This window comes from Natator depressus, chromosome 4 (assembly GCF_965152275.1).
Source record: "Natator depressus isolate rNatDep1 chromosome 4, rNatDep2.hap1, whole genome shotgun sequence".
NCBI classification, from domain to species: Eukaryota; Metazoa; Chordata; order Testudines; family Cheloniidae; genus Natator; species Natator depressus.
The window spans coordinates 23,678,141-23,698,077 of record NC_134237.1 but is presented as its reverse complement, the minus strand read 5'-3'; the positions used below and the strand labels follow the sequence as shown (position 1 = coordinate 23,698,077).

At 40.0% G+C, this 19,937-nt stretch overlaps 1 protein-coding gene across 4 annotated transcripts in view; it reads right to left on the bottom strand.

Moving 5' to 3' along the window:
* GRID2 (glutamate ionotropic receptor delta type subunit 2) overlaps nt 1-19,937 on the bottom strand; it is a 1,015,652-nt gene that overhangs the window by 320,912 nt on the left and 674,803 nt on the right. For all 4 annotated transcript variants that reach the window (XM_074950595.1, XM_074950596.1, XM_074950598.1 and 1 more), the window contains one exon: nt 12,613-12,774. In XM_074950595.1, coding sequence (XP_074806696.1) covers nt 12,613-12,774 — 162 coding nt within the window. The remainder of the gene's footprint in view (nt 1-12,612; nt 12,775-19,937) is intronic.

The window sequence follows — 19,937 nt, the reverse complement described above, 5'->3', positions numbered from 1 at the left end:
CAATCACGTCCGGAAAGAGACGCCCTAGGGTGTGCAATCCAAGGAGGGGGAGTCAGACTGGTAGAGAGCTCATCTGCAGCTGAGCTACAAGAAGGTGCCACAGCGGTGAGTAGTAAGCCCTGTGACAATAAGGAAATTAAGTAAAACATCATGTTATTTGCAGGGAATGAGGCAGGAATGCTGTAGCATTTGAAGGTGGCAAACTAAATTTCTGATAAAATAGGATATCTAAATAATTGCATCCAACAGCACTTTCAACATTTTCCTTTCCCAGTGCTGACAAACAGGTTTCATTGCCAGAGTCTGTATGGCATCAGTGCCCCCCAAAAAAGGTGGGGGTCATGGTTTATTTGCCCAGATTCTTAAGTGGCTGGAATTGTGGAGAAAAGAAGATATATCGTACAGTCAGATAAAGTTAATTAGTGTTGTTTCTGTCCTCATTCTAAATTTAAGTCGTATGCATAACAGTTCCTCTCTGCTTATTCACCTGTTTTTTAAATATTTCTGTATATTTTGAGATCCTCATTTATAATGGAGTCTGGTCTATAATTAGAACACATTTGTGCTATCACATGGTTTTGGGAAGATAATGTAACAATAACTGATCTTCGATTATGTGAGAAACTTCTCCCTTCTGATGCCGGCGGCATGGACTAGGCAGGTGGTGGCACCATAAAACCATACAGAAGAGCAGAGAGCCATCTGGTAAAAATGTCAACTCCCCAGCATTTGTTCAGCTTTGTGGGAGCACTCTCCCTCCAGCCAGGTCAGCGTGACTGAGCCAGTAATAATGCTGTCACTGACTGGCTAGACCATGGTGTTCTCTGTGGCCTAATGTGTACAAAACATGCAGCCAGATTAACCTCCTTCATATTTTACTGCTTAAGATTCATGTGGTGGAAGGGAATATCACTTAATGCAACTTCTCTTCCTAGCCACGTTTCCCTTTTCCACATAGTCTGTCTGCTGTGTGGATCTTTTTGGAGTCAAAACGAGAGCTGTCAAGCGATTACAAAAATTAATCACGATTAACAGCACCATTAAACAATAATAGAATATCATTTATTTAAATATTTTTGGATGTTGTCTACATTTTCAAATATATTGCTTTCAATTACAACACAGAATACGAAGTGTACAGTGCTCACTTTATATTTATTTTTTATTATAAATATTTGCACTGTAAAAAAACAAAAGAAATAGTATTTTTCAATTCACCTAATACAAGTACTGTAGTGCAATCTCTTTATCATGAAAGTTGAATTTACAAATGTAGAATTGTGTAAAAAAGACTGCATTCAAAAATAAAACAAAGTAAAATTTTAGAGCCTGAAAGTCCACTCAGTCCTATTTCTTGTTCAGCCAATCACTAAGACAAGCAAGTTTGTTTTACATTTGCAGGAGATAATGCTGCCCACTTCTTGTTTACAATGTCACCTGACAGCAAGAACAGGCATTCTCATGGCACTGTTGTAGCCAGTGTTGCACAATATTTACGTGCCAGATGTGCTAAAGATTCACATGTCCCTTCATGCTTCTACCACCATTCCAGGGGACATGCGTCCATGCTGATGATGGGTTCTGTTCGATAATAATCCAAAGCAGTGTGGACCGACACATGTCCACTTTCATCATCTGAGTTCAATGCCACCAGCAGAAGATTGATTTTCTTTTTTGGTTGTTTAGGTTCTGTAGTTTCTGCATTACAGTGTTGCTCTTTTAAGTCTTCTGAAAGCATGCTCCACACCTCATCCCTCTCAGATTTTGGAAAGCCATTCAGATTCTAAAACATTGGGTCGAGTCCTGTAGCTATCAATAGAAATCTCACATTGGTACCTTCTTTGCGTTTTGTCAGATCTGCAGTGAAAGTGTTCTTAAAATGAACAACTTGTGCTGGGTCATCATCTGAGACTGCTATAACATGAAATATATGGGAGAATGCGGGTAATACAGTAGGAGACATACAATTCTCCCCCAAGGAGTTGTCACAAATTTAATTAACACATTTTTTTTGACCAGCGTCATCTGCATGGAAGCATGTCCTCTGGAATGGTAGTCGAAGCATGAAGCAGCATACGAATGTTTAGCATATCTGGCAAGTAAAGACCTTGCGATGCCAGCTACAAAAGTGCCATACAAATGCATGTTCTCACTTTCTGGCGACACTGTAAATAAGAAGAGGGCAGCATTATCTCCTGCAAACGTAAAACAAACTTGTTTGTCTTAGCGATTGACTGAACAAGAAGTGGGACTGAATGGACTCGTAGGCTCTGAAATTTTACATTGTTTTGTTTCTGAGTGCAGTTATGTAACAAAAAAATCTACAATTGTAAGTTGCACTTTCACAATAAAGAGATTGCACTACAGTACTTATATGAGGTGAATTGAAAAATACTATTTTTTATCATTTTTACAGTGCAAATATTTGTAATAAAATATACACTTTACAATGTATATGAGAATGTAGAAAAACATCCACAATATTTAATAAATTTCAATTTGTATTGTATTTTTTTAACAGTGCAATTAAAACTGTCGTTAATCACGATTAATTTTTTTCATCACGATTAATTTTTGAGTTAATCACGTGAATTAACTGTGATTAATCAACAGCCCTAGTCAAAACTATTCGGGGGAGGAGGCCAATTACCCTACTTAGTTACCTTTCTCCAGCAAGTGAAGCCATTAGGTTTGTATTGTGGATTTTGTCCCTGCTGCACAGCATGGCAGAGGGTGCATGTAAAGGAACTGATCATTTATAGGATTGCACTGGTTTAACAGCCTCCTTGATTTTCTCTATGTGAAGAGATTCCTCAAAGTTCTCTCTGTTTTACTGTGATCATTAGGATAATAGCTGAGACAGTCAAATAAGTTTGTAATAACATTCAAATTATTTTAGGAAAGGGATTAATTTGAAACAAAAACAAACCAAATGAAAACATTACATTATGATCTACATTATAAAGCTACTGAGCTAGAAGATCCTTTTGCAAATGAGTAATGTCCTGACACGGTTAAAACTGTGAAGAACAACGGTTGTCAAGATTCAATAGTGCTTCAGCTATGTTCCTAAATCGTGCCTTCAATTTTGCACAGCTGTTGCAAGATTTGGGAACACTATTAAAACATGGCTTAGTCCCATTTACACTGGCAAGAACAAATGTTTTATATTGTTACTTAACACAACACTTCTACAGCACACGTGGGACCTTATATGGAAAAGCCAGGTTGCCAATCCACTGTAAGATATTTATCCTCACTGTTGTTTCTTTTAAAAACATCCTCCTTTTTAAAGTGTGGGTATGCACACAAAAATGACTGTAAACATTACATCCTTGTGTTGCATATTTATTCTCCATCAATGTCTGCAGTATCACATTTGCTCAGTTTACAACTTCAAAACACAATTTTTCTAACTGCCAGCAATGCAAGCTTAATCCGCTATCTGAAAAAACAAACCGTGTCCCTTCTGCTTCATACATCATCACTAACAATAACAAATTCTGAATCAGAATTTAGAAGGCAAATCTGTAGATGATTCATGAGGCAGAATAAAATACAGCTTTGCTCTTCCACAGATAGATGGGCTCTACGGTGCTCGGAGTGGTAAACACTTTTTTTTTAAAATCAGTAAACTAAACAAATGTGATTGGGAAGACATGAGGGTAGGGGTGGTGAAGAGCGCAGATACATGCCATAATATGGAGTCATTTTTCCTCAGTCATAATAATCGCTATAATCCTACTTTAATTTATTCTGAGACTATTCAGGAAGATTAGTATTTTCTACCACTATCATTGTTTTATGTGACTGCCTTATTTTCTTCACATTCTAATGTCTTTATTGACAAATCAAATTAGTCAAGGCTTGAGTCCTTGAGATTATTTGCTTTTAAAGGAAAAAAAAAAAGACAAATTTAAAACTAATTGCCAGAGCTGGTAAAATTCATTCTGAATGAATGAATTACTTGATGAATTTAACCGTTTATTTTGTTCTAAAATATTTTGCAAACAGGGCGTTATGTTTATGAATTATGACAGCTTCAGTATGATTTAACTGATGCACACTCCCTGTGTTAGCTCTCTATGAGGGTGTGAAAATTGTTTTTCCTGTGTGAAATTCACAAACATTTATGCATTGAACATTCACAGACAGTGGGGAAAAGGCAGCACAAATATGAAACAACCAAACACCTTTTTTGCATTCCCACCCAAGTATTTCTCCTGCTCCAATAATTGCAAACAGCAAGATTCTGCATTCATCTCAGAGGATTGCTACTATTTTCAACAAATGACACTGCAGGTAGAATTTTCTCTCGAGTCTATTACCACTTCCCCTGGTTCTGAATATTTTCTAAATATTGCACTGTGTGTCTTTTAAAGAGTCACAGATTTCTTGTCCTGGTTTCCCTCCAGGAATTTGAGCTAGATTCCATCTGAGTCTGAAATATTGTTAGATGGTGCCATTCCTTGATCTCCTATTTTTTAAAAATATTTTTCCCTCTGAAGAGTTTATATCAATTTCTTTGGCTATCGAACTTTTATCTAACTTTGGGCTCAATCATGAACCCATCTTGCCTGCCTATACATGAGAGTAGGGGTTGTAACAAAACCTCCTTATTCACATTATCCACATCGCCTATACAGAAGGGAGAGCAGCCTTCACTACTCTCCTTCCCATGCAGACAGGCAGGGTGTATGCACATCTTTGGCACTACCCTTCCATCCAATGCACCAACTAGTACAGCTGAGTCAATGCAAAGGGGGAAAACTGACCAGACTGTGACTCACACAGTCAGTGTCTGATTCCTGCTCTGGTTTGGGAACAGCATAGCTATCCTTTGCCTGGTTCTCAGACTGGATAGTAAAGCTATAAATTACAGCTGGGTGGAGGGTGCAAGTTCCATTTTTTACAAACGATTTTGAAATTTGGCTTTGTTCTGAATCAGAATGAAAACTAAACTTTTCAAAATGCTCCATGAAGGAAAAAGCTGATTTTTGTGTGTGTTGACTGAAATGTTTTGCTTTAACAGAAGCTAAATGTTTCATTTTAATTCTGACATCTTAAACTTTGCATTATACAAAACAAAACAAAAAATCCAAAATAAATAGTCCCTTTAAACCAAAATCCATCTAAATGTTTTGTTCCAAAAATGTAGAAATGAGACTTCTTCCCCCGCACCATCCGGTTTCCTTCCAAAACAAAGTTCCAGCAAAACTGACCCAATTTTGTGAAGCATTCTGAGTTTGATGGAACTGCATATTCTGAGGGAATGTGGGTCTTCTGAAGTTTCTCCAGCCAGCTCTAGTTACAATCCAGTCTTTTGTAAGAACCAAGTTCCATTGCTTCTTTTTAAATATTCACTTCTTTTGCCAGTTAACCAGTCTCTCCATTTCTCAAACGCTTGTTCCTTTCCCTGCCCTCTTCATCTTATATACCTAAAAAAAACCCAGATTTCCACTGCTTCTTGTTCTCCACCTTTCTCTCTCATCAGTCCTTCACACTTTGACAGGTTTCAGAGGAGCAGCCGTGTTAGTCTGTATTCACAAAAAAAAAAGGAGTACTAGCGGCACCTTAGAGACTAACCAATTTATTTGAGCATAAGCTTTCGTGAGCTACAGCTCACTTCATCGGATGTATTCAGTGGAAACTACAGTGAGGAGATTTATATACACACAGAACATGAAAAAATGGGTGTTATCATACACACTGTAAAGAGAGTGATCACTTAAGATGAGCTATGACCAGCAGGAGAGTGGGGAGGGGGGAAGGGGGGAGAAAACCTTTTGTAGTGATAATCAAGGTGGGCCATTTCCAGCAGTTAACAGGAACGTCTGAGGAACAGTGGGAGGTGGTGGGGGGGAATAAACATGGAGAAATAGTTTTACTTTGCGTAATGACACATCCACTCCCAAGGATAGGTTCCTGGGTTAGTGGTTCTGTTGTGTGGTGTGTGGTTGCTGGTGAGTATTTGCTTCAGGTTGGGGGGCTGTCTGTAGGAAAGGACTGGCCTGTCTCCCAAGATTTGAGACAGTGATGGGTCGTACTTCAGGATAGGTTGTAGATCCTTGATGATGCGTTGAAGAGGTTTTAGTTGGGGGCTGAAGATGATGGCTAGTGGCGTTCTGTTATTATCTTTGTTGGGCCTGTCCTGTAGTAGGTGACGTCTGGTTCTGTCAATTTGTTTCTTCACTTCAGCAGGTTGGTACTGTAGTTGTAAGAATGCTTGATAGAGTTCTTGAAGGTGTTTGTCTCTGTCTGAGGGGTTGGAGCCAATGCGGTTGTATCATAGAGCTTGGCTGTAGACGATGGAACGTGTGGTGTGGTCGGGGTGAAAGCTGGAGGCATGTAGGTAGGAATAGTGGTCAGTAGGTTTCCGGTATAGGGTGGTGTTTATGTGACCATCGCTTATTAGCACCGTAGTGTCCAGGAAGTGGATCTCTTGTGTGGACTGGTCCAGGCTGAGGTTGATGGTGGGATGGAAATTGTTGAAATCATGGTGAAATTCCTCAAGGGCTTCTTTTTCAGAATAAATGGACACAAATCAGATGTCAAGAATCATAACATTCACAAACCAGTCGGAAAACACTTCAGTCCCTCTGGTCACTCGATTACAGACCTAAAGGTCGCAATATTACAACAAAAAGACTTCAAAAACAGATTCCAACGAGAGACTGCTGAATTGGAATTAACTTGCAAACTGGATACAATTAACTTAGGCTTGATTAGAGACTGGGAGTGGATGTGTCATTACACAAAATAAAACTATTTCCCCATGTTTATTTCCACCCCCCCCCCGACTCCCCACTGTTCCTCAGACGTTCCTGTTAACTGCTGGAAATGGCCCACCTTGATTATCACTACAAAAGGTTTTTTCCCCCCTCTTACCCCGCTCTCCTGCTGGTCATAGCTCATCTTAAGTGATCACTCTCTTTACAGTGTGTATGATAACACCCATTTTTTCATGTTCTGTGTGTGTATATAAATCTCCTCACTGTATTTTCCACTGAATGCATCCGATGAAGTGAGTTGTAGCTCACGAAAGCTTATGCTCAAATAAATTGGTTAGTCTCTAAGGTGCCACTAGTACTCCTTTTCTTTTCACACTTTTACTGTTACCTTTCCTGTACTGCTCTATACTTGCTTTACATCTTGCACGGGATTCTTGCTTTCAGTTTACCTCTGAAACGTCAAGTTTATCTGACTCAAAATTTCTTTTTTAATTCTCAACTATATAAATCAAAGTAGTCCCACAGATTTCAATGGTCAGGTCACATACATTGAGGTGTTTTACCTAGATGCAAAGATTTTCTTAGTCTGACTTTACAGCTATCTTGGTCCAGCTTGAATGGTTAGGTGAAACCCAGATAGAGAGGAAGAAATCAGCTGTGTGGAAAATCTCAGGCTTTTCTTTTGCCTACTCTAGGCAAGCAAAGGGCAGGTCATCACCCCCACCTGTGTGCCATGTTACATGTGCTGTTTCTACACAGTACTGGGCTAGTTATCAGATCGGCCCTGGAAGGAGGGAGAACTTTTCTCTGACTCAGTCCCCCTACTGATCTCAGAATGGTGATCCTTCCTTTTCCTCACTAAAGCACTTTTTGTCAAAGTCCGCTTCTCTCACAACTCAGCTCAAAGGGCCTGCAATTGGCTGTATGAGCGCCTGGCCATGTGGGCATTTCTGGCACAGAAGCTCCTGCAATATTAGGCCATGCTACACTCCTGTTTGGGCTTGCCTGATGCCTATCAGATTGAAAGCCACAGGACAGTTTATGCTTCACGTGTGTTATGAATGGAGCAGCATACCCGTGTGTTGCTTGAAATCCTTCTCAAGCTTCCGAGTCCTATTCCATTCGTTCCCTTGTTCAGGCCTTTCTCTTAGCCAGGGAAGGGTATGGATACTCCACTTCTTGGAGTTAGAAAGAACTAAGATATGGCAGCCCAACAAGCTCATTAGCAGGTTCTTTATCAGGCCCCATAAAGGCAATGCAAAGACTGTACGGAATGACATCAACAAGGTCTGAAGGTACTTTTGCCATTTACTGTCAGGGAGGAACTTTATCCAAGCATAAGGCCTGGCAGCGCAAATCAAAGCAGGCATTTACATTCACAGACCTAGGTGCATGTTGTTTATATACCTTGAGCCCATTATTCCAAAACACTACCCAATATCTTGTGAATAGCTGTTACAGAATGTGCAATGAATCTGCTCTCTAAAGCCCCACATTTATTTTAAAGTCACAATAAGCATCTAGTTATGGTATGAAAAACTGCATGTTTAGAATACTCAGCTAATAGAGGAGTATTAAAAAATTGGTAACCTCAATTTCTTTTATATGAATACTTACATTTAAATAGCCAAATGGATTTTTGTGAAGGAAAAACAAATATATATCTGTGGGACCCAGACATTATATAAGAAGTTTTACTCTTGGACAAATGGTTATGGCGGAGCTGTGAACAGGGATTCATATGTCAAAGGCTGGCAGAACCGTAGCTATAGCAGTTAGAGAGGAAATACTATTACACAATAGCTCTGTCTCAGCCCCAAATCAGTCCAATTTGCACTGTGGAGACTGTGGTTTTCTGCAGCCTAAGAGAGGTTAGAAACGGAATGAAAAGCATTGAAAAGCAAAAGCCCAGTAGTAGTGATTTCACATCAGAAATTAGATTAGAAATGACAAGAAATCCATGCCTAAGCACACCCATCCTTATCAGATTCAACTGCAACAGATTGGCAGGGAGCGAATCTGCTTTTTTCCACGGGTTTGTTTACTTTCACTGGAAGCTAAGTGTAATAGCTAACCATTTGGTGCCATTTTTCCCGATGCAGAATTAACCTGCATATGGGAGTGGAAAATCTGAGTTTTAGTTCACAGAGTTACCTGTATATTCCCTCATGGCAGGAGGGATAGGGTTTTCTCTTTGGTTCACCACCAAAACCCATGGAACTTGGGGGAATCTCCTATATTCAAGGAGAATGTAGATGGAGAGCCTTGGCCTCCATGCTGCCAACGCTCCTACCACATAGACCCACAATTTTGGCTTGGGAAGAATTCACCTGAGCAGGGCAAGTCTCTCTCACATTCCCAGGTGCCTCCAAGCCCCAAGCCCATCTCTGGGCTTTTAGCTATGGTAGGTGAAGTTCAGTAGGTGGACCATGTCCCCTAGTAGCATTACACTTACTTGCAAATCATTTTAAAAAGAAAACTTTACTATGTCTCCTTTGCAATTTTCTTTCTTCTCATTGCATCTACCCATTTTTCTTTCCTTTAACGATATGACAGAAAACATTCCCTTCCTTTTTTAATCCTGTTTTTCCCTCACAGTTATTTTTCCTGTAGTGTGTCATATTTTTCCCTCTCTCCCTCCCTTCTATACAGTGCTGTTTGAGGAACTCACCTCTCCTTCAAACTCACTACTCTCTTCTGGGGTTCCCCAGCTCTCTCTTTGCTCCCTTCCCACAAACTCTTACTCATTGTCCTCCCCACCTAACCCATTATTCAGATTCTCTTTTCTTCATTTTCACGCACACAAATCCTGCCCACCAGACATAGCCTCTGCCCCTTTCCAGATAAGCACAAGCATTTCTACTCTGACACACATTGCCATACATGCACCAATGCTCTCAGACAACCCCGCCCTTTCTCAGAAACACCCTAGTCACTGCTCCCTCCCTTTTGGGAAACGGGCAGAAGGAGACTAAGAGGGGGTCTTTTTCCTGTCCTGGAGCAGAATGTCTCCCGGCTAATACACTCATCAGGGCTCAACTCACTCTGCCTTATCTAGTCTCAGACAAGGCAGAGCCAGCTAAATCCTAAGCATTTGCTCAGCACTGGGCTGTGCTTCGCTGAAAGGGACCGAGGAGAGAGATCTTCAGTGGGAAGGAGAACATCGGGAGTGCGATTGGATCTTCGATGTTCAGTGATGCCAGGGCAAGGGATGAGGGAGGGAAAAAGGCAGAGCACTCGGACCAAATCGGAAGCAGATGAAGGAATCCTCAATAGGGAAAGGGTGTCTGTTTTTAAAAAGTTTTCTGCCACTTCCATCAGCTCTGCCACTTTTGACGTAGACATGGTCTGCCTATGGTAGCAACAGTCATGTCTGGCCTGCATTCTACCAAAACTACAAAGTAGGGATCCTGCAAGACTCCTACAAAGGGGCTTTGTGTGTTCAAAGGAAAAGGGGAGCATAGCATAAAGAGAAAAATCCACCTCTCCATGCAATTCCAGCACTGGCCCATGAACGTAGGCTCCTGTTCATGTGTGGAAGTGGAGGGCTACATACACATGGGAGCCTGTGCATTTGGATTTGATTTCAGCTTTGGAACAACTGTAGCCTTTTGCACTTGAAGAGTCCTCTTCTGTCAACACAGTACAGTACAAACAATGCTCAGAGGTGCATTCAGTTTATAAACCTTGGCTTCTCACCAAAGCCAATTTTTGCAAACGGGGCCGGGAGAGACAAAGGCAAGGAACTCAACCTTTGGCTAGGGCTGCACATTTCAGGAATTACCACACCTTCCGTTAATTCACGAGTGGTCTAACCCATCCCTTACAGAGTGTTTTAATCTGCTCCTGCCTTCTCAAAGACTTTCATATTTCCTTTGGTTGGTCATTTCTCTTCATATTTCAAGGAGAATCGCTTCACAGATTAATCTTCACACAGTGTAGGTCTTGTGTGAAAGGTCATGGGAGGACTTTGTTTTATTAATCATCCTGTTATAAAAGGCAGGAAATGGAAAAAGACAAACTGGAAATGTTAGTGAGGATGACATGGCAAAGAATTTAATAAACGCTGCAGCATTTGAAAGCAAAAAGCTGACAGCATGGTAAGAAACAGCAAAAATGATGCTCATGCAGGAGAATTGGAATGGTCCGTGTCACAAGCAAGCTAAGAAAAAAAGTAGAAATGCAGTCAGCCGTCTCTCTCAAGGCTGTGTATCCCTAGACTCAGTTTAGAGAATGTGACACGGCTGGTTATATTTGTCTGAAATGTCCCATTCAGATAACAAGTGTTAATCCTGATGGGAAAAGGTAAAGTGGGATTGTTGGCTGAGTGACCCACTCAGGTATGAGTAAGTAAATGGAAGTAGCCCTCAGAGAGAAGGGTGCGTGCTAGGATTTAGCAAAGACAGTTCCCGAGGAAGGAGACCCTAGGAACAAGCAAGACTGAGAAGGTGTAGTGTTAAGATAAAATAAACATAGGAGCAGCCAAATCTACTTGATGGATTTCTCTGGTAACTTAAGTACCACTGTAAAAGCACTTAAGCTACTTCCTGCCCCCTGGTATAAAAGGCATGGCGTAGGTGTCCCTACATGCTGGTGAACTCCAGATACCAGAATGGGTGTCAGTATCATACAAACTGGGCCTGAGGCTACTTTGCTTGACACCAGGACTAGTGCAGATTGGCCCCAGGATTGGGAACAACATGAAGCTGGTTGAAAGAAGCCATCTTTGTTGTCGCCAAGTATACCCTGCTCTGGTAGGGCTTAGGAGCTGACCCAAAACAGCTGCCTCTTGTTACTTTAAAAAGTGTTATGTTTTCTATGTTAACTGACTTTTGAAAAAAAAGACACTTTAATTCTTCTTAAAATAAGATTAAACGATTTTGTAATTTTTGAAAATCACTGTAGTTTTCCTTCATTAATACAATATATGAAGTGCCAGCACTGTGTAAATATACATCGCATGTACATCATTACCGGAAAAATATTGACAAATTGGAAGGATTTCAAACAAGAGATATTAATATGATTATGAATCCGGCTGGACTGACTAATGAGGAAAGATTAAACAGACAAAATATGTATTTCTTGGCTTGGTGCTAACCAGGGAATGCCATGGTGATAGTCTACAAATATTTGAAAGGTATAAACAAGAAAAAAGGAAAGGGACAACTAGGAATAATTGTATAACATTAAATGCCAGAAAATTAGACTGAGTATCAAGAAAAAGTTTCTTGACACTGAGTATAATTAGGATATGAAATAACATTCCAAGAGAAACAGTGGAAGCTGGACAAAGCAGCTTCCTTGGGAAACAAAGCTGGACAAAGCAGTATTAATTATACCATAGAGTACAATCCTGTACTGGCAGGGTATAGACTAGATGACTTAATAGGGTTTTTCTGGCTATGATTTGTATGATTCTATTACATTATGCCTGCAGAATTTTAATAATGAATTGCACAGAATATTAGCTGGATGCAATTGTTCCAACCTTTTTTTAAAAAAAACTGTTTTACTGATGAAGGAAGAACTGTAATTCTAATATCAATTATCCTAGAAAAATTGGTCTGTGTTTTTTTTTTACCTTCCTACCTCCTGGGCACAATAATAATGTGATTTTTTTTTGTGCTTGAAATACCCCTGGGTCTGATATTCAGCAACCATAATATTTTTTTTCAAATATGCCCATCACAAAATAACAAAACAAAACAAAAAAATCTTTAAGGAGAGTTTTCCATTAGAACTTTTTTTTGTCATTACACTAATGCTATTGCTTTTGGAAAGACACTGCTGCGAGCAAAAATAAAGCACCTTTCATCAAATGGGATTTATTCCTCGCTGGAATGGAAACTAAAGAGAACAAAATATAGGAGGAAGGTACCTTCTTGATGGTATCCAGCATGGATCGCCCTCCTTGCCAAGGTTTGGAATTCTTTCTGATACAAGTCAGGCTAGCCATGCTATGCCACTTCCGGTCCTCCAGCTTCTTATGAAAAGCATTAGCCAACAAAAGCACAGTGTCATATATGTAGAGGTTTGAAATCTGTAAAGAGATTAGAGATTGATTATTAGCAGTTAGTGGACACATGCTGGCAGACAAAAACAGAATTCATAATCTGTTTGCCTCAGCTGTTTGTTACCCACCCTGTCAATAACTACATGATTTGCTTCATATTAAACAGCTTTAAAAAAACCTATTAAAATAACCATGCCTTAGCTATGCTATCATCAACAATTTAGGGCCCTGATCCTGCAATGAGATTCACACGGACTACCTCCACTCCCACGTGAGGCACCAGGGGCCCCATTACCTGCACAGATCCAGCTGCAGGATTGGGGCCTAAATTATTATCAGTTTCTCCTGTTTCTAGTCAATTTCTAAACAATTTCATTATCTGGGTCTCAAGCACTAGTATATTTTGCAATGTCTGGGCTTCCCACGTGGTAGGTGGACTTATGTGTAAATGTATAAGGGTCAGCCAGCTCCTGGGCACCTGATGGTGGCCTAGGGTAGCTCTGCAGCACCATGCCTCAAATTTTTCCAAAATCTTTCAGCAACAGAACTCAGTGGTATCTCTCCCTAATAGTCCAAAACAAACAGAGTCTTCACTCCAGTCTCCAGCTAGACCCAGCCCCACCTCCAGGAGGGTTTGTTCTCTTGCTCTGTATCCCGCACCCACAACCAGGGTTTCTTGCCTGCAGTCTGGCCTCTCCAAGGGTCTACAACTCCTCTCCAGCCCCATACACACGTTTCTTCACTTAGCTCTTCCCCAGAAGTCCTGATTGAGTCACATGACCTCCATCTTGCCCACCTGGGGAGGCAAGCTAATTATGTCACAGATGGGATGGGTTTTTCTCACTTTGTGACACTCAACAACTGGAATTTATTTTTTTCCCCAAAAGCTTTTTACCAAACCAGCATTTTGAGGCAAATATGGCCTGTTAATGGCCCACATTTTCTTCTTCATTTTGTGAATCATTGTGGCATTTATCATGTCATTTTAGGATTTTCAATCGATCAGTCAGTGTATTTCTCAGTACGCTCAGTTCAGGTAACTGAAATGGGGAACACGAAATATGAGAGTGAGATGTTCTAGTCCCTATTATGAAACTCTCTGCATATGGAACTCTCAGTGAAGCCAGGATTTGCAAAACACTCACTTGTGCTCACTTCTGTTTGATTACTTTATCATATTTAAAATAGAAATTCTGAAATTTTTAGTAACTTAGCGTCGGCACTAGGTGCTCCCTATGCTTCAGTGAAAAAATGTCAGTGCCTAGTGAGGATATTTCAGCATTGTAAGAATTCCATAATGGTAATATATTAACATATTAAATGTACATATAAGGCCTGTTTCTGCAATGCAATGAGTGCCTTTGCTTTCCATTAACGTCTATGGAAGCTGAGGGCTCTTAGCGCCTAAAACCAGTAAACTCTTATACTATATATATATTTATGCCCAGAAGTTTAAGTGCAGCATCCAGCAGAGGATATCGAAGCTCCACAGAAGAAACAGAAATAACCTGCCTCCCCCTCTTCCGGTTATCTCGATTTACTTTTTTATATATTTATTTATTAAATGCATATTCGCAAGTTCAGTCAGACATTAATGATAAGATATAATTCAGTATGAAGTAATAAAGAAACAGAATTCACAAGCTCTTCTGAAACAAAAAATTTACAAAATGGCTTTTTGCAGTCATCTCTGTCCTCAGATGGCAGGGGCAGGTGTCCTGCTGATGCTATCATAAAGAGAAATCGTTAGCTGCATCTGACAACATGGTGCTCAGAAGCAATATTAAGTTAGAAAACTGAATCATATCAAGGACATTTGAGAACACTCTTTTCAGATCATCTATCAGTCACTTAAAGTTCATGGGCCTGTGGCTGTCTAGGGGAAATTCAGGGTTTCCTGAGCTACACCAGAAGGGGTTCTAGACACAGTTGCCAACTTTCACGTGATAAATAAGCACCCCAACTTTCACAATAAGCCAAAAATCAAGCTAATCCCATTTCAAAACAAGCCCAAAACAAGCCAATCCCTAAGAACCCCAACTCAATGTGACTAGATCTCCCGGTGTGCAGTCTGGCACTGTGGTGGGCCCACTGTGCACCCCAGACTCTCTCTCCCCCCTTGCCTCTTCTTGCCAGGAGCTGATCAAAAAAAGAAGCAACAAGCTACCAGCCAAACAAGCAATAAGCCAAAAACTAGCCAACAAGCAACTCAGCCAAAAACAAGCCCAATTTCGGGGAGGGGGGTTCCGTGGATTTGGCATGTCTGGTTCTGAAGTGTTCCTGGTATCTGAAAACTAATTAGACAGTGGCTATTAGCTATTTGATGCAGGATTGGTTTTTGTTTCAATGCTGCTAAGATCAATTTCTCAGCACTGCTTGCATTCGTAAGAGGTGGTGGCCCCAAAGATAAAAAAATGAAGATTTACAGTACTCAGCTGTCCCTAAAGATCTTAGCAGAAGAGGGAGACCTAAAAATGAGATGGATAATGAGGTGGAGGTTCAGGCTGCTGGGGACTCCTTTATTTTGTGGCAGAAAACATCGTAAAGCTAGGGAAGTCTTGTAGCCAGTTAAAAGGAAGGGCCAGTTAGGAAGGAAGGAGTTCCTGAAGAGGCTGATTCAGATATTCAAGGGTCCAAATAGCATCTGAAAATTATGACACTCCAAATATGACTTTTTGCCCATCCTACGAATAAATTGTATAAAGGCAGCATATGCATTGTGCAGGCTCCAACTTGCAGTGACTTATTCTGGCTCTGACTCTTCCATAGGCTGATCCCCATAGATTTCTACACAAGCCTTTTGCTACTTACTCTCACCTCTCCCAGGAATCCAAGGAAGGCTTCCTCTGCCTCTCTCCTTTACCAGAAGTTCCAAGCACTTGCTGCTTTCTTTGCCTCCCAAATTTCCACAGCAAGTTCTAGTCTGCCTTTTTCCGTAAACCTTCCATGATTCTTCATTACCACTGCAAATGCAACATTAATAGCTACTCAGAGAACTTCTGACTGTCCCATGTTTTTTTTTCCCCTCAATCATTCCATGTTTTGGAAGGTTTCTTTTCACCATTAAATCAACTTCCCCTACAACTCTGCTGGTTCTGAACGTTTCTCTTTTAGAATTCAGAGGTCTAACATGAATAAGGTTGCTTGTTTCCTTTTTAACTCAGAGGTTAGACATCACACCCGTGAATGACAAGATTAGAGACATGGATGACTAAATCCTCCTGTGTTGTAAATCAGTGTCACTCCAAGGCTGTGCTAGTTTACACCAGCTGAGCATCCAGCCCAGACTAGATAACAGTATACTCTTTCAATAACTTAGATCACCTACTATTGCACTACCCAGAACTTCAAGGGTTGATGTCTTTCAACTAAAGTCTTATTTCCTCAAAGAAGTTTGCCCCACATTAACTTGCAGCTCGGGGAAATCGAAGAATGGGAAATAAATTATCTCCTGCTATAATAATATAGATGCCTGGGCTGAAAAAAACCTCTAGGGAGGAAAGACAATAAGGTCACCAATAAGACAAAATTAGTACATAAAGGCTACAAAACCCAAGTCGTAATTTCCCAACAAGATGGCATTTTTTAATGTAATTTCTGTAACTTAATATCAAGGGACTAGGAAATCTTTTGTCACAGTTCACACAGCGGAACACACGTATTAATTTAGGAGCAATTTAGCTGTGTTTACATCAAGTGTTAATAGGACACAAGTGTACAGAGTTCAGCAGGCATTGGCAATTTTTTAGTCCTTTACCAATATTTTAGCTCAGCATTTATGGCATCATTGGTCTCTGATAATACAATATTAAATGCACTAGACTTAATTTCTGTTTCTGCAAAATCCTATCCCCTCTTGGAAGTGAGTTGCATGAATCATAGTCCCGGTATGCATGACAGGGAGGCAATTTAAAGATTGTTCTGTATATTTACGGCACTGTAACAAGATGTTTCATGCACTGTGTATCTTAGTTGTTGATATTCTGCTTATTCCAAATCTCCTCAAACTTAGTAGTCTTTTGCAGAGGTGGATAGCCATTGGAATTAAGCAGCAGCACATAATTAGATGATCTCCTGCCTGCCAAGAATGCGAAATGAAGATGTCTGGTAACCACATAAAATTCCAGGAGAAAGAAAGAGTTAATACAAGCCGTCTTGTTCTGTTCAGATAGCATAATTCTGAGGACAATTGCAAACTATTCAACTGAACTAGAGGGGCACAATAATATCTAATTTCACACAATTACCTAACACCCTAAAGACCTGATTCCAATCCCATTTAAATGACAGTTTGATACAATGCATATTTCACAGAGCAGAGACTGGACTCAAGAAATTATGTAACCATGGTTATATTTTAGGCATGTTCTTCTGGTTAAGACACTGCACTGGAATTGGGACTCAGGAAAACTGGGTGAAATGTCCTGCTCTACCATAGACTTCTTGCGTGATGTTGGGGTACACTGCTTAATCCAGCTGTACCTAAATTCCCCCTTCCATCAACCATGGATACCAACATTTTTTCTCTTCCACCCCTTTCAGAATGCGTGCTCTACCAAGCAGCGACTGTCCCTTACTACGTGTCTGTGAAGTTTTGGTTTGGGCCCACAGGTGCTTATGCAATAGCAATAAAAATAATAATTTCTTGCGGCTACTTTTATCATAATTATCATTTACCTGCACATTTCAACCATAATTACGTGCAGAATAAACCTTATTTAACTCTGATGACATGTTGATTTTTTAATCATGCAAAGCAACCAAGAAATCATTACCACAAACATTACACTCATCCAGTATGTGGAATAGGGACAATTTTGTTTTTGATGCCCTCCCTTGTAAATGTAAATAATTTCGTATTCCATTTCCCATTTTCAGCCAGAGTCATCCTTTTCTTTCTGTGTTAACACAACATTTGTTGAAGAAATATTTTTAATAGCTCTGCACATGGGCTTAATTCTCATATTCCTTTTTACAAATATTTTACCTTTTTTTCCCCTCTAGGCATCTGCGATGCAGTACAAATTCAAAAAAAGTATTTAAATAAAATTGGACCTAATATTCCAGAAAAAAAAAACCAAACAGCTTCTTTAACAAAAGCAAAAGAAAATGGGTAAGAAATAAGCTGTGAAAATCAACCACTGAAAATCTGATCACATCCAGCCACACCTTAAATCCCTTTTCCAGGGCTTCCAGGTCCAATTCAAGATGCCATCTGCACAACCACCTCTTTACTCTTGGTTCTTTTCACGCCATGCATGTCCCCCTTGCTGCATCCAAAAATGTCTAACCACTACTTTTGTTTCTTTTTTCCATTCTTGCCTCTCTACTTTGTTTCATATAGCCCCTTGCACCTGGGATCCCTTTCTGACACACACTGTCTTGCATCTACCCTGGTCTCCTTCACCCTCCATGTCTTCTTCTAAACCTACAAGCCTTAGTTATCCCTAAAAAAACAAGGTCCCAGATGTAATGAAAACAAGGTCCCAGATGAAAAATAAAATAAATCTTGGAACCTATATGATGTACACAATAGCAACTGAATCTACCTACCATATGATCTCACTGCTGTCACCTGACTAAAACTAACTCTAATGAGGAAAATAAACCAAACATAACAAAATATTCCCACTCAATTTATCTGCCCCCATGTTTTTCTTTAAGTCACAGCTGCATGTTTTGCATATTGAAAACATGTTTTTATTACTGCCAGCAGCCTAGCACAGAAAATACAGCTATAGATGAGCCAAGCTGATTTTATTTTGCCTCCTCATGTACCACCAATAAAACTGTCAGCTAAGTTCTGATTCCAGAATCTTTATATATTGTTGATGGTGATGTAAAGGGCACAAAGAACCCAGCTTTGTTTTTCATATCCCAGGGTAAATGTGCAGTGCTAGCAGTTACAATAATCTTCCCTCCCTCCTTGTAAATTGGAAATATTTGATATGGGAGTGCTTTAGAGAAAATAAATAATTCCATCCCTTCCATTCCCAGAGCACATTTCTGACTAGTCATACTTTGATGGCATAGAAAAAGGTTAGAGTGTTTTAAACGTACAAAGGATTCTGTATTCCTATAAACATTACTTTGTACTATTGTAGGGCAGTACAAAAGGGCAGTGGACAAGCCCTGTAGTTGTCTTTAGCCTGTGCAACATGGGAAGTCACATGGTATACCATCTTCATATGTCTGATTCTCCGTATAGTTTGTAATACTGTCATAATTTTATCCAAAATTGTCTTAATGTATATGTATGTGTGTGTATATATATACATATATACACACACACACACACACAATGCACATTCACCCTGGGAAAATATCAGAAACAACATTTTGAAATATCAAAATCCTCTACAAAATGGAATTACTTTTTTCCTTACAGCTCTAGTTAATACTTCTATTCTTGTCTGCAGTGTTGTTGGAGTTATGTTGGTTCCAGGATGTTAGAGAGACAAGATGGGTGAGGTATGGACCACTTCTATTAGTGAAAGAGACAAGCCCTCTGTATAAGCTTAAAAGCTTGTCCCAATCAGCAGAAGTTGGTCTTATAAAATACATTACCTCACCCATCTTGTCACTCCTATTCTTGAAAGATGTGCTGTGATCATGACCTCAGTTTCACATTTCACCCGAAAGTCATCAACAGTACCTTCTAAAACCATCCTGCTGAAGTGGATCTGTGCAATCGAGTTAACATCTCTTCCTGTTGAACCTAAGTTGTTTCCAGAGATCTTCTATCCACATATTAGCACTACCCAACCCTGCTTAACTTCTAAAAGTATCACGCAGAGGGAGCTATGACTACAGGTATTTCTTTTAACAAATAAATTGCTTATTGGCTGCTTCGCTTTCGATTTTACTCCTCTCACCAGTGATTCTCACAGTTCCTCAGAAAAGTAGCGTCTGGAGCCACAGGTCTCAAATCCAGGCCTCTGGGACTGCCTCGGGAACCCTACCTCCCCACAACTATATGCAAGCTGAATGGAAACTTTTTAAAAACATCATAATAGAGGCTCAAACTATACGTATACCCCAAATAAAAAACAACAACAATAAAAAAAAAACAGTAAGAAAACAAACAAACAAAAAAACCCCAAACAAACCCAAAAACGGGGGAAGGGCCTCAATGACTAAACAACAGAGTAAAAGAGCCAGTTAGTATAATCAGGCAGGCAAAAAAGAAT